Below are 13,211 nucleotides of genomic sequence, written 5' to 3'. Positions count from 1 at the left end.
CGCCTTTTTTTAATTGCCTTCTTCTCTCTACCCGACTCCCTCTACCGGCCTGTTTCATTTCCTCTCGTCAGCAGATGGCGCCCCATGAGATTCCACTCTCCACAGCTCGGCCATCCTGCAGTTCACTCTGTCCTCGAAGAGATTACTGGAAAACTAAAAACACTTGTACGAAAGAAAACATAAAAACAAGAACAAAAACATGGTTAGAAATCTTCTGGAAAAGTTCTCGATGTCAGTCAAAGTTAATGAGCCACGACTTCACGTGGTCAGCTGCAGTAAGTCACATCGGGTCTTTCATAATGACTAATTTTGTAAACTGCATATCTGTCCCTAGACATCATTGACATTATCTTGTAAGGTCCAAAAAACTTAGGTTTTAGTTTGAGTCCTATCTCATATTGAGTTCTCTGAATGGCAACTAGGTTGTTGACCTGATATTTGGGAGCTGGTTTTCTTTTTCAATTGTAGGAGTTACGATTTTTCTTATTGATACCGCCTTTGACACTACTCTAATTGAATTCTGTGTTGCTTCGAAGAAAACATGCCTACAATGAAAGACGCTATGGTAAAAGTGTCAGGGTGGACGGCGTCCCATGGAACCTCTCTGAATTCCTTTATCTTCATAGTGCGGTTCTTGTAACACACCCTCAAAATTATTAGGATCCGTCATTTTTCGTGGAGAATTTTGAAGACCCCTGTAATAACGACGAACGAATGGGCATCTCGGTCGTCTAGGTGATGGACGAACATCCCTTTCATTATCCTCTTCTGGTGCAACTTCGTTATAGTCTTCTTAATCGTGTTTCAACTGTCAATATTGTTGCCTACGTCGTCGAGGATAATAGCAACCTCTAAAATTGTGTAGTCTCTCTGCTGCATATGGACTCCCTATAACGTGAGATCCATTAGGTCTAGTTACATTTGCAGCTTCATTTCCTTTCTCTTCAATAACGACATCAAATTCTACGATTTCTCTGCCACCCACACTTATAACGTCTTTACAAGGATTATTTTTTGTTGTGGCTGTCTGATGTACAAATATGTCTTCTTTTGTGTCATTCTTGTTAATAAATCCATAGCCATTTTTCACATTAAAACCCTGGGTCAGGCGCGCGAGGTTTTCAGGCATAGTTGGGCGCATGGGGTACTATTGTACCCCATTTTCAAAAATCAATTCTGTAAAAATCATAACTTTTTCGTGGTTTTTACATTTTGGACGTTTGTGTGAATGTGTTTTGATGTATCAATCAAGAAAACTACTCAAAATATATCATTTTTATTTATTTGTAACGAAAACAAAAAAGTATTACGTTTCAGAAAATTTTTGCGAAAAAATCATCAACTTTAGACGCGTTTTTTACAAACTATAAACAAGTCTGCTGCTATGTAAGCTCTGATTCGCTTTCTTGTATGTGTCTTTTAACTGTTTCACCCAATAAATGCTTTGTGACAAACCCCGGGTCAAAAATTTTTCAGTATTTTCAAAAATACACCCTCTAAAATTCTACAGCAACTAGAGGTAAAAAGGCAGATTATTGGCAGATAACAATAGTAAACTTTTTTTACACTGTAATTGGTTCTTTTTTTGTCTGTTATTAGATCCACCAGTAAAAACAATTGTCAGGAAAAATTTCTGCAAAATGCTACGCCCCTGCAGACTACCACTTCGATTTATGGGTTAATGTTACCTATGGTAGCCAAGATGGCGACGGGGAAATTCTGGAGGCCGACGGGGAAATTCTAGACCGCTGTGGGGAAATTTTTTCAATCTCCGTTCGAGATTGCGACCGGGATTACGTCATGATTTCGTCATCAACTGAACATGTCCGAAGAGGGCGCTTTGATTCTTCGAATTGCGTGTTATCGGAATTATGCAAATTTTTCCTCCGAGTATGAGTGGGCGTCTTGTCGTGCCGAGAGATTTCGTTGGTTTTTTCTTACTTCTGGAATTTTTCTATTACGAGGTAATTTGTAATGTTCTTAATTTTATTTGCGAATTTAGGCTGTTGGAAAAGTTGTTTATATTGAAAAGTAGGCTAAGCGTTTTCTGTGATTTTTGGAATAGATATTTCGCAACCGAGTCATGGCGGATTGTGATTTAGAATCGGACGGATTTTGGAAACAGTGTACTGGACGACGTTTTTATCAGTTAATCGAAGCGGAGTATTCCGAGTTGGGATTAGACGAAAGAATTGATGGCGGACTGAAATTCGCCGTGAAATTAGGCCTCCAACACGCCGAGGAAGTTTGCGAGGAATGCGGGCAAACATGCAAATTGATTTATCGCAGCGACCGGAATTCTTGCGCGATGCGTTGCCGAAAATGCAGGCGGAATAGTTCGGCTTTCGATGGAACGTTCAAAGGGAAATGCGGCAATGTTTCGTGGGCCAATCTGTTGGCATTCATATGGCACTATATTGGTTTAGAGTGCACGACGAGTAATTCGGCAATTTCCTCGGGCGTTTCTAAAAAGGCAGGAATAGACTGGGCTAACCACGTACGTTTCGTTATGTTAGTGTCCTTACACAATCTGACATCGTTTAAAATAGGAGGCGTCGGCAAAACAGTGGAAATAGACGAAACAGTGATATGTAAACGAAAATACGAGAAAGGAAGAAAGATGAAAAGCACTAAATGGGTCGTCGGAGGTTTGTGCCGGGAGGACAAGACTTGTTTTATATGCCAGGTTAATGACAGATCTGAAATAACTCTCAATTGGATCATTTCGAAATACGTTAACTCCGGCAGCTCAGTGTTCACAGACGAATGGAAGGGATATAACCACATCGACGATTTAGAAGGTATAGAAATTTCTCATAAAACAGTAAACCACTCTGAAAATTTTGTCAACCCGATTACAGGCGTTCATACTCAGAATATCGAAAGATTGTGGGGTCACTTAAAAAACAAGAAGAATTTGCCGAAACATTACACAGAAGATTTGTCGGATTCGTACGTGTACGCATTCATGTATAAGAAGTATCACAATTGGACGGCAAAAAATCCCGGCGAAAAATTCCACACCTTTATCAAACACGTCAGAATGATATTTCCCGGTCGCGGAAAAGTACCTAGTTGGAAAGAACCGGAGACCATTCCGGCCGCTCCCGCACCTATTGCCAAGAAGAAAAAGGTGGAAAAAAACGAGAACATTGTTAAAAGAAAAGCGCAAAAGAGATCCTCTTCTCATGCCGGAGAATCAAATTCAGTCGACGGGAAACGAAGAAAAAGAGGAAAGGCTCAGTAACAAAGTAAGTGCTCTTGTTTTTTCGTTCGTGTTTTTTAGTATTCTTAATATAGACCGTCGGGTAGAAATAACCTTCACGTCGCCGTTTAAATGTACGGTAGAAAGAAAAAATTTCGCGGTCGCCGCGTGCAATATACGGGCGGGGGAAAAATCCCTGCCGCCGTCTAGATTGTAGGGTAGAAAAATTTCCCCGTCGCCATCTTGGATACCATAGGTAACATTAACCGATTTATGTAAACAGTCGCTATAAAATCGCTATGAAGTCGTTTGTTTTGATCGTTTTTTCACTTCTGATTTGCTAACGAGAAGTTGTTTGACGTTATTTAGACGAATAAACATGTTTTCAAGACAATTTAGCAATAAATATTCCCAGGAAAACTCCATCTTTGAAACTTTCAATGCTATGTCTATGGGACACCTTCTTGCCATTAGTTGGCCTTAAAAATCTTATTTATTTCTTTTATGCTCTCATTCGTCATTTGTATTATGACTGATTTGATATCAGGCAATGACTGTTTTTTCAGTACCCTTACCTGGTTCCACCCCTCCGTTGGTCGCGCTAATAAAACTTCCTCCGTCAGGAGCGCGGGGTACAGATGTACCCCATCAACTTGGGTGTGGCTTCCTGTGAAAATTCTTTTTTCGTACGAGTTTGAAATTTTTTCAGTGCTATCTTTAGTACTTTGAAGGAAGGTATTGAGGGCACCGTTTTTACGCATTCATTACATGAAAAAATACACGCGTTTAAACGTGTTTGGGGTACAGTTATACCCCATGTGCCTGACCCTGAGCGCCCACAAAGTTATTAGACAGAAAAGTTGGTTATTTTAGATTTCTTAAAGATCCAATAAGAAAAAGTAAATGGATTCATAATTGTAAAAGAAAAGACAAATTCAATCCCTATTTTGTCATTTCGCTCTGATCAGAGAAAATAATTTTGTGAGAAATTTAAAAGCTGAATTATTAGGTTTATTGGCAAAATCTAAACCGAAGAAAACTTTACTACTGACAGTAAATTTAGGAAATATAAAAAATGAAAACATTAATCAGTCAAATCAAAGAAAGAATCGTTTATTAAAAAGAAATATAAAAAAAACGAACTTTTAGATGTAAATAAATGGGATAAATCAGAAGAATCTCCTAAATGTAATAATTGTAAAACTTTGAATCTTAATTTTAAATTAAAATGAAATTTCTATTTTCATTTTAATTTAAAACTGTAATAACAATAGAAAATTTTCAAAAGTTTATAGCTGATTTCTTTCAATTCTGTTTCTATGTAACACTTAATTTGTATATATTGATATTAAAAGTATGTTTATAACACAAAAAATTATTCTTTTGACAGTTATTTTTGTATACTTATGAGTAAATAATATTGTTTTGAGAGACATGAATATTAAAAATTAAAAAAAATAAACAATATGACTTTTGGTTTTGAGAAAGAAGTTGTTTGACGATATAAATTAAATTAATTTATTTATATATAAATTACCTACTTAAAACTTACCAAAATTAATCTTTTATGAAACTGTTGTGAGAACTGAGGGGGTTAATATTCATACATACTGAAAGAAACCCGAAATTTTATCTGTTTCTCGATGTTTCAATGTGTCCCAAATCCAAAAATGTAACAATCTTTGGCGGTGATTTTTTGACAGATCGCTAACTTTTCCTTTGTTATAATACTTATAACCGGAACGATAATTTTGAAAAGCTATTAGAAACAATAAGTTAATTAGATAACAGCGGTTATATGAAATTAATAAATTTGTGATAGCAAAATTAGTCTTAAACAAAAAAAAAATACTTGTTTATATTTTTAATTAACCAAAAGGAAAATTTTCACCTGTATATTTAAGAGTAGGGCTTATATAATTAATGTGAAATAAAACATTAATTATATGAACTCAACTTTAAAACGTAATGCTGCAAACTTTTCCTCTTGGGTAATTAAAAATATAAACGAGTGTTTTTCCTTGTTTAAGAGTAATTAGTCAAATAGCAATTTGGAAGAAATTCAATTCGTTTCTGATTTGTTTACACGAATGTCTTTAGAACTGATTATAATTATTGTTACAATTTTTTTTGTAATGGTGTGTGTATTTATTCACTAGCATTTAAGCCTGGCGTTATCCGGTAGAAAATAGAAACAAACATTGACTTTATTAGATTATTTCGTAATACTAATTAGCCCTTTTATTATAATATATTATAGTATTTGATTTATATTACCACAAAGTTCATCTTACGTAAGGGTTTATCACAGCAATGGAAAATACGATACATTACATTTTTAAGATATTGTATTGTTTTCCAATGTCAGTTTTAATAAACTGTTTCATTCACAGACGAATAGCAAATGATAATCCACCACCCAATCAAATTTTGCGAAAAATAATGCAAATATTAAACTCGGCACCCTGGATAACTATTTAATTAAAACATATTGTATTACCGGTAATCTCGTATTATGCAATTTTCATATTTGAATGCCACCACACAGCTGATCCGATAGGAAAAAATACTGTTGCAGTAGGGAGTGAAAGATAATTTGATCGCCTACCGAAAGACAAGATGCTCAACTATTGATATTTGAAATGTTGTCCGTGTTAGATAGGTTGTGTTGAAAGTTGCTAATCTTAACGGCCGGAAACTTCATACACTTGACATTGTTCCAAACAAATTTTTTCACGTACATTAATTTGGCTGAACGTTAGAACATCGTTAAGCAATGCCAATGAAGGAAGTTTGAAGCAATAAGTTTATCAGTTAAAATAAGGAAAAATTAAATTAGGGGAGGGGCGGGATGTCCAGTTTCGTGGTAGTTAAATATGCGACACGTGAGCGATCTGCCAAGGAGGATGCACCTCGGAAAGACTTATGTGAAGCTGACCCATATTTAGATGTTACTGACAAGAAGAAAACCTAGAAAACTGCCCGAGGCCAGTCCGTTGGCCGTCAGCAAACCGAAGACCGACTACTGGTGTTCGGTGATTTTATCTAGTCGGTTACTGGAAAGTACTTATTGAGGTGCGATTTAAAAAACGTAATAACCTATGAATTCCCTGTCGTCACTTTGTTGTCTATCCCTAATCTCGAGAACGGAGTTAGATAGATTACCGGCACGATTCTATTGCTAAGAGGAGAACTACGAAGTACAGGAGCGCGACACCGCTAAAGGAATTGAGAAAGTATAGACGAAAAGTTGCAACCCGGCTTTGCGATGATGTCACAATAGATAATTTCTCCGCACATTGCTACGTAACTCGGCATGTACTGTACGTTTACGTACTTCAATCTTAAATTATGTAGTACATAACACCCCGAAATATTTATTGAATTTTTCTGAATCAATAAATAATCCCTCTATTGGCAAAACATTTAATAAAATCATAAACCAAATAAAATTCTTACAAAATAAGATATAATTTTATGTATATTACATTTACTCGATTACTGCGACAGGTAGCATATAGCACTCCGATTTTTTTTTTTCGAACGATGCTTTCTTAATAAGTGCCATCCGGTAGCCAAATGGATAAAACCACCGAACACCTGTAGTTAGTTTATCCTGGGTTTGCGTACAACTAACAATTGGCCACGTGCAGTTTTTTTCATGTTAGTAACACTTAAATACGGGCCAGCATTACATAAGTCTTCCCGGAATGTAGGCGTTATACACTTGATAAGAACAGCTTATCAAATGTATAATGACTACAGGTACTTATTTATCATGGCGCCCGCGAGTGTAAACTCTCTCTCTCTCTCTCTCGCTCTTAATCTCATATATCCAAATAATTATATAAATAAACGTGTATTATTCTTTTGTAATTGAGTTGTAGTGTGCAATTCTTTTGGGTGCAGTCTCTCGGACCGTCTCCATCTTGAATTGACCGCCTGCACACGCGACCGCTCGCGAAAAACGAACTTAAACGTCATCTATAGGGTTTTCAGGGTTTTCTTAAATTAAAAAATGAAAAATATATTTTTTTAATTAAATAATTATAAAGTAAATTAAAAATGATAAATCTCTAAAAAAAATAAAGTAATATTAAATATTATAATGACTAATATTAAATTACTACAATAAATTTGTTACTTACAAAAATGGCTCTTTTACTGTGTGTGGAATTAAAACCAAATCAAGACGTGTTCTAATCTCAACTCAGAAAATCATAGAATACATTTGAAGTATTTCTGCATCTGCGCATTTCTGCTAACGTCTACTCAAATTGCAAAACAAGTTCTTGCAGTTTTTTTTTTGTGTGTGTAATAGCTTTTGTAGCTACTTATTGAAATCTGCTTCTCATTAATTTATATTTTGTTTGGGAAACATAAAAGTTTTCGGGAAAAAATAAAAAACTGAGGGTATAGAGCAACGCCATGCGCCTATAAAAAAGTCCCTGACACTGAACAAAAAATACAGATACAGATTTTCGGGGGTTGATTTCTCCATTCTCCGAACGCCTATTGTAATTTTAAAAATCTCGTTCGAAAGACGATTGTGTTCGCGAATGGGATGCAAAGTTTCAGATTTTTTCTTAAAGAGTTTGATGAAATATAAGCAATCGAAATGTGTAAAATCGGCAAAACACTGCATTTCCGTCGTCTTTTTTCATGCGCCACAAAAGACATTCTTAAAAAACTTATTGGTCTAGAAAGCTCAAATTTTAAACTTGAATCTTCCTCCTTATCATTAGCGAGGTTGAGGCCGAAGTTTTCAACGCGAAAACGTGCACGTCCGACGTTCGGCGCCGCTTTCCTGTAAGCCTAGAAGTTTGGCAATGGCCTGTGGAATGTCGAGCATAATTCCATTGACTTTCCAAACGCTACTGCCAAACTTCTACACTTACAGGAAAGCGGCGCCGAACGTTCGACGTACACGTTTTCGCGTTGAAAACGTCGGCAGTAACCTCGCTATTGTCATAGTGCCGTACTTGATTGTAAAAAATTATCATTAAAGATTTTGTAATATAACCTGCTCACCGATGTGATAAGTTCTCCTGTATATAGACTACGTGTATAATTAATACAGTTTTTAAATAAATGACTTTTTTTTATTAATAATATTTATGTAGTAGCGCATGTATGAAATTATTAAATTTCTACATTAAAAAAAACGAGAATCACCTGATCACAACTCAAGGAGGGAAGTCTATCAATTTTTCTTATCTCGAAAGAAATCAAATTTATTGGGAGTTTTTTCTACAAATTGCTTTAAGGATAATTTTCATTATTATTATGACCTATAGTTTAATTTCCATACAAAATTTCCTCGATTTGTTAACTTATCTCAGACTCAACATAGCTCTAAACGCGTTTTTTTTGTAACAGAAACTCTATTAAATATGAAATAAAGTTGAACCTATATTATCGAATATTTCGTCCTCTGAATTTGCGCATGTTATTAAATCATCGATTAAAGCGGAACATGAATTTTTGACGTTTATGTGATAGAAGAGTTTTCTGCTTGAATAGAATTGAACCTAACGTGTATATTACATGTTTTCTCTAACAGATTTTCCAAATCGTCAGTTCAATTTGATTACTACACCTATCACTAACATTAAGCATTACATTAGTCAACTTAAGGAAAATTAACTTTATTATCAGCTACTCGTAAAACGTATAATAATTAAATATGTCATAAATTTCTCTTAAGTTCTGCCAAAAATGTTATCAGATTTCTGAATTTTTAACGAGTATTTGTTTAAAAATCGCTGTCTAACCTCGTGTGTTTTTCACTCACAATTTAAATAAAGTATTCGAATTTGATGGGTTCTAATTCAATCTCGCAACGTTATTTTTTGTTTTGATATTCATGGTTCACTTCCCTGTTTTGGCGTTGGGTTCATTTACTGTTTTTAAATCTCCATCCCACAACATCAGCTGAGGAGGACAATTATTGTACTTGTCTTAATAGAGGTAAATGTGTTATTAACATGCTATTGCGACTAGACACGCTTCGCAGTTTACCTCCGGGCACAAACGATTTTTAGGATTAACTTTGGACAGATGAATATACATTATATCGTAGTTGTAGTAAATACAGTAGCCTCTAGTTATATCGCACTTGTTGGGAGAAAAAGAAAAAGCGCGATATACGGAGTAATAAAAATTCTCGGCTTATACTTAACAGATGATCGGCTATTAAAAATTGTATTACTTACGTTATAAATAATAGTTATGCATATTTTTATATATTGTACGAATAACTTGACTTAAAATTCGTTTTATCCTATTCTTGCAAAACCAGTTTTCTTCAATTATTAAGCTATTTGTCAGATATTAATTACCATTTCTGTAATAATGCCAAAATTTCAAAATAATAGTTTGCTCGGTCAGGGTGATTTGTACGTTCCTACATGTGTCTGCTCATGTTTCCTCCATAATTTGGTTTTCTACATGTCAATGATTATAGTAAGCAAAGGCGAAAGTGTCCTCATTTTAGATACTTTATAGGGTATTACGATAATTAATTTCTTTTGCGAAGGAAAATAATAAACAAAGAAAATCATTATTATTTTATTTTCGATACAAAAGCATTAAAAACATATTCTTAGGTGTCAGAACACCACCAAACATTGATGGTTGAAATGGTGTTATCCTGAATTAGTGTATTAGAAACAAAAACTTTCTCTCTTTTGTGCTTTGTATGCATGATCTTCTCAAAAGGAGTTTTTTGCTATTATGTATGTTAAATATTTTCTTTTAATAATAATGAAATGAAAAACACCACAAAATCACAATCTCAATGAAGTCGGTTTATGTGATTTTTTTATGTTTTAATTTAATTTATCTTCTGTCATCACAGTTAACGTGTTCTTATTAACCATTTAGGAGTCATTTAGTGCCAAAACTGGTAGGTCCCAAACTTGCTGGTTGAAGGTCATTGAGGTAAATCTACTAATATTATTTAAAAAATTCATATAAAATCAAATTCTTATAACAGAAGTATGAAAAAATAATGCTAATATGCAAGAACTTTTGTTTGGTATATTTTTTACCTGCTTGTATTTTGTATTTTTTTTTTAAAAAATAACCATGTTTTCTTGCTTACATTAATGTAAATTTACTGCAATTCGATCTAATTTAATTCAATTTTAGTCTAATTAATGTACTGTCTGATAGTATACTATTTATTCCGTTTTATATAAAAATATTAGCATATTGCATTTATCGTAAATTATTTTTATTTTTATTTTAATTAATTTTTTTAACTGTCCTTTGTCATCAAACTATCAAATTGACAGTGCTGCCACTTCTCATATGTTTTACATTCATGTAAATTCTTTCATATACGTTAGGTTTATTATAATATATAATTATTTTATTTAATTAATCGATAGATATTAATAATATATAAATGCAGATTTTTAGCAATATTATAAGTTTTTTTTTTAAATTTTATTAGAATGAAAATCATTCGTATAATTTATTTAATATGTTTTCATTGTACAGTATCATTAAATTAATTTTTTTATTTAATTTCTAAATGTTTTAAAATTTTGAACGTTAGAAATATTTTCCTTTGTTACTTTAAAGGAGAGATTTAAACATTTGTTCTCAGGCTAGTCGTAAGAGACTGGCGGCTAATTACAGAACGATTTCGTAGCCGTAGTTATGGTTTTTACCACGAGATGCCGCTAAGATCGTGATGTTCAGGTCAAGGTCTGTATAAGAAGGTCATGACACGTTCCCGTGATTCTAGGCGGCGGCATCCATTTTGGGTCTTATCGATAGAACTCACCACACGTGGTTCCTGCGGGAATCAACTATTATTACGTATATACGTACTCAAAACGTTAAACAATGGGATTACAGGATTTACAGTTTTCTGTGTGTTTACAGAGAAAGAAGTTATGTCTCAGATAAGCTCTGTTAGAAATATCATTAAATTGTGTTTAATATTATCGTTTTTGATAAATTTTATGTAATTAGGAAAGTATGACGTTTAAGCCATTGTAAAGCCAAAAATATTCATTAATTAAACGTTAGTCCAGTATTTATTATTATTTTTTTAATGCATTAATATTGTGTTGGTAAATGCTTTAAAATAAAATTTTGGATAACTTCATTGTATAAACTTTAAATTTTCTTTGATGTTATTTCATATTGTATTTAATCATATTGTATGTAATTGTATCAGTTTTAGCACCTATCTAATTAGTTTCAATCAAGACAGCAAATAATACGAATGATTGTTTCTTTTAAACTATTTGATCGAAAGTTTACATAAAATTGGGGTTTCATAATCATCCGAAATTATTATTACATTTTTGACTGGAATCACTGGATTTATGCAATTTTAGTTTAATTAACGTCGTATAAAACTGACTGCTCGTACAAGTTTACTTAAAACATGCGACTCAAAAAACCCCAAAATGGCGGCTCAAGAAGTAGGTCACGCGTGTCCTGACCTTCTTATATAAACCTTGGTTCAGGTAGCACTGTACTGTGTGCGCTTTTGTCGATATTTTAGCTTTAAAACCATACTTTATCATTCATAATTGGTTTTGAAGTATTCCTGTTACGTTGCTAAGAAATCGTTATGAAGAATATTGCATTGCATGATATATCAGAAAATACTGTAAGATTAGTACGTAAACAAGTCTTGGTGGAGGAAAAGACTATATCCTGACGTGATATTTCTTGTTTTAAAAGATTTTCTACTTCCCTTCAATTACGAGAATATTTGCAGTTGGTCCTCAATCCAACTAAAGTTAACTGTGTCGTACTGTCTAAAAAATCATGGAATTTATAAATTGTACTCGTGCGGCTCTGGTACATGGGATCACGACTACACTCAATTTACAAATGTACCTACAAAAACAAAACATTCAATCACAGATTGTGTATATAAAAATCTTGCAAATGTATTATTTTCAATAAATCTTTTTCATAAAACATCTTTTTTTATCAATAGCTTGTTTTTTCTTAAGTAACATTTAAATAAATCATTGCATTAAATGAGACTAATAATATTTTACTGACGATGATAATTTGTTAATAGATTTAAATTACCAATTCAAAAGACTTTACTGATTCTATTCTGTTCAATAGCATTAGTATGAAAGAATAATAAAATTTTTGGATTTGTAATAATGTTAATCGATAGCATCAAAATAACTTTGAAACTCAAAGTAAAAAGAAATATGGACATTTATTAAATTATTTTACATATACATATTTGTTTACTTTTCTATATATATATATAATATAGACCTGACCAGCGCGAATATCAAGAGTTAAGTGTATCTTGTGTAACTCAAAGCTTGAATGTGTTTGTTAACCATTAAATTTTATATATAAAACTGTGAAAACCAAATAAGGATGCCAATGGGGGAAATCGAGTTTGGTTTTACTAAACATTTCAAAGATAAACATTAATTATAAAAATAAAATATTGCAAATTTTCTAATATATAATTCTTATAATATAAACTTTTAAAATATACTGTATAATTTTCAATATTTTGATAAAATATAACGAACAATATTCATCTGTTTAAGCTACAACATAAACATCGAATATTAGACAAAAGACAAGTTTGCCTTTCAAGAAGCGAACAGTAGCAAATTTTGTTTGTAATAAATTAACTCTGTGTTTGTAATAAATTAACTCCTGTTTCACTTATATTTTTTTAATTCGACAATGATAAAACAAAATGACCACAATATATCACGCCCCTGTTCACTTTCCACGTAAGCGTTCACTGTTCCTGTAAATTCTAATAACAAGTAAAATCTTCATTAAGTCTGACCCCTCTCGTAAGATGCCACATGGCTTCTTCTCTCTCTTCACTGCTCAATACCTAACCATCGAAATTTTAAATAGTCATTTCCCCTAAAAACAAACCACTCGCCAAAAATTCACAAATTTTGATTTAATCTAGTTTGTAATATTACATACCGTATTTTACGGACTATAAGACGCACCTGAATTTTGGAGGCAATTTTTC

At 33.0% G+C, this 13,211-nt stretch overlaps 1 protein-coding gene across 1 annotated transcript; it reads right to left on the bottom strand.

Annotated features, from left to right (window-relative positions):
• Nucleotides 1–574: 574 nt before the first annotated feature.
• Nucleotides 575–1,129, bottom strand: LOC136981188 (Y-box factor homolog). The gene is made up of 2 exons (XM_067277470.1): nucleotides 829–1,129; nucleotides 575–777 (listed from the first exon to the last, which is right to left on the bottom strand). The coding sequence occupies exons 1-2, from the start codon at nucleotides 1,127–1,129 to the stop codon at nucleotides 575–577; spliced, it is 504 nt and encodes a 167-aa protein (XP_067133571.1).
• Nucleotides 1,130–13,211: the final 12,082 nt, after the last annotated feature.

The sequence above is a fragment of the Centruroides vittatus genome, unplaced genomic scaffold (genome assembly GCF_030686945.1).
Source record: "Centruroides vittatus isolate TY-2023 unplaced genomic scaffold, ASM3068694v2 contig_747, whole genome shotgun sequence".
Lineage (NCBI taxonomy): Eukaryota > Metazoa > Arthropoda > Arachnida > Scorpiones > Buthidae > Centruroides > Centruroides vittatus.
Note: the sequence above shows the minus strand (reverse complement) of the source record. Positions and strands in the feature narration are given on the sequence as shown.

What these genes read in the sequence shown, in the direction of transcription:
- LOC136981188 (XM_067277470.1), bottom strand. Translation starts at nt 1,129, where the DNA reads ATGCCTGAAAACCTCGCGCGCCTGACCCAGGGTTTTAATGTGAAAAAT. An exon ending in TTGCTATTATCCTCGACGAC is followed by an intron (nt 778 to 828) that starts GTAGGCAACAAT and finishes ACTATAACGAAG; the next exon opens with TTGCACCAGAAGAGGATAAT.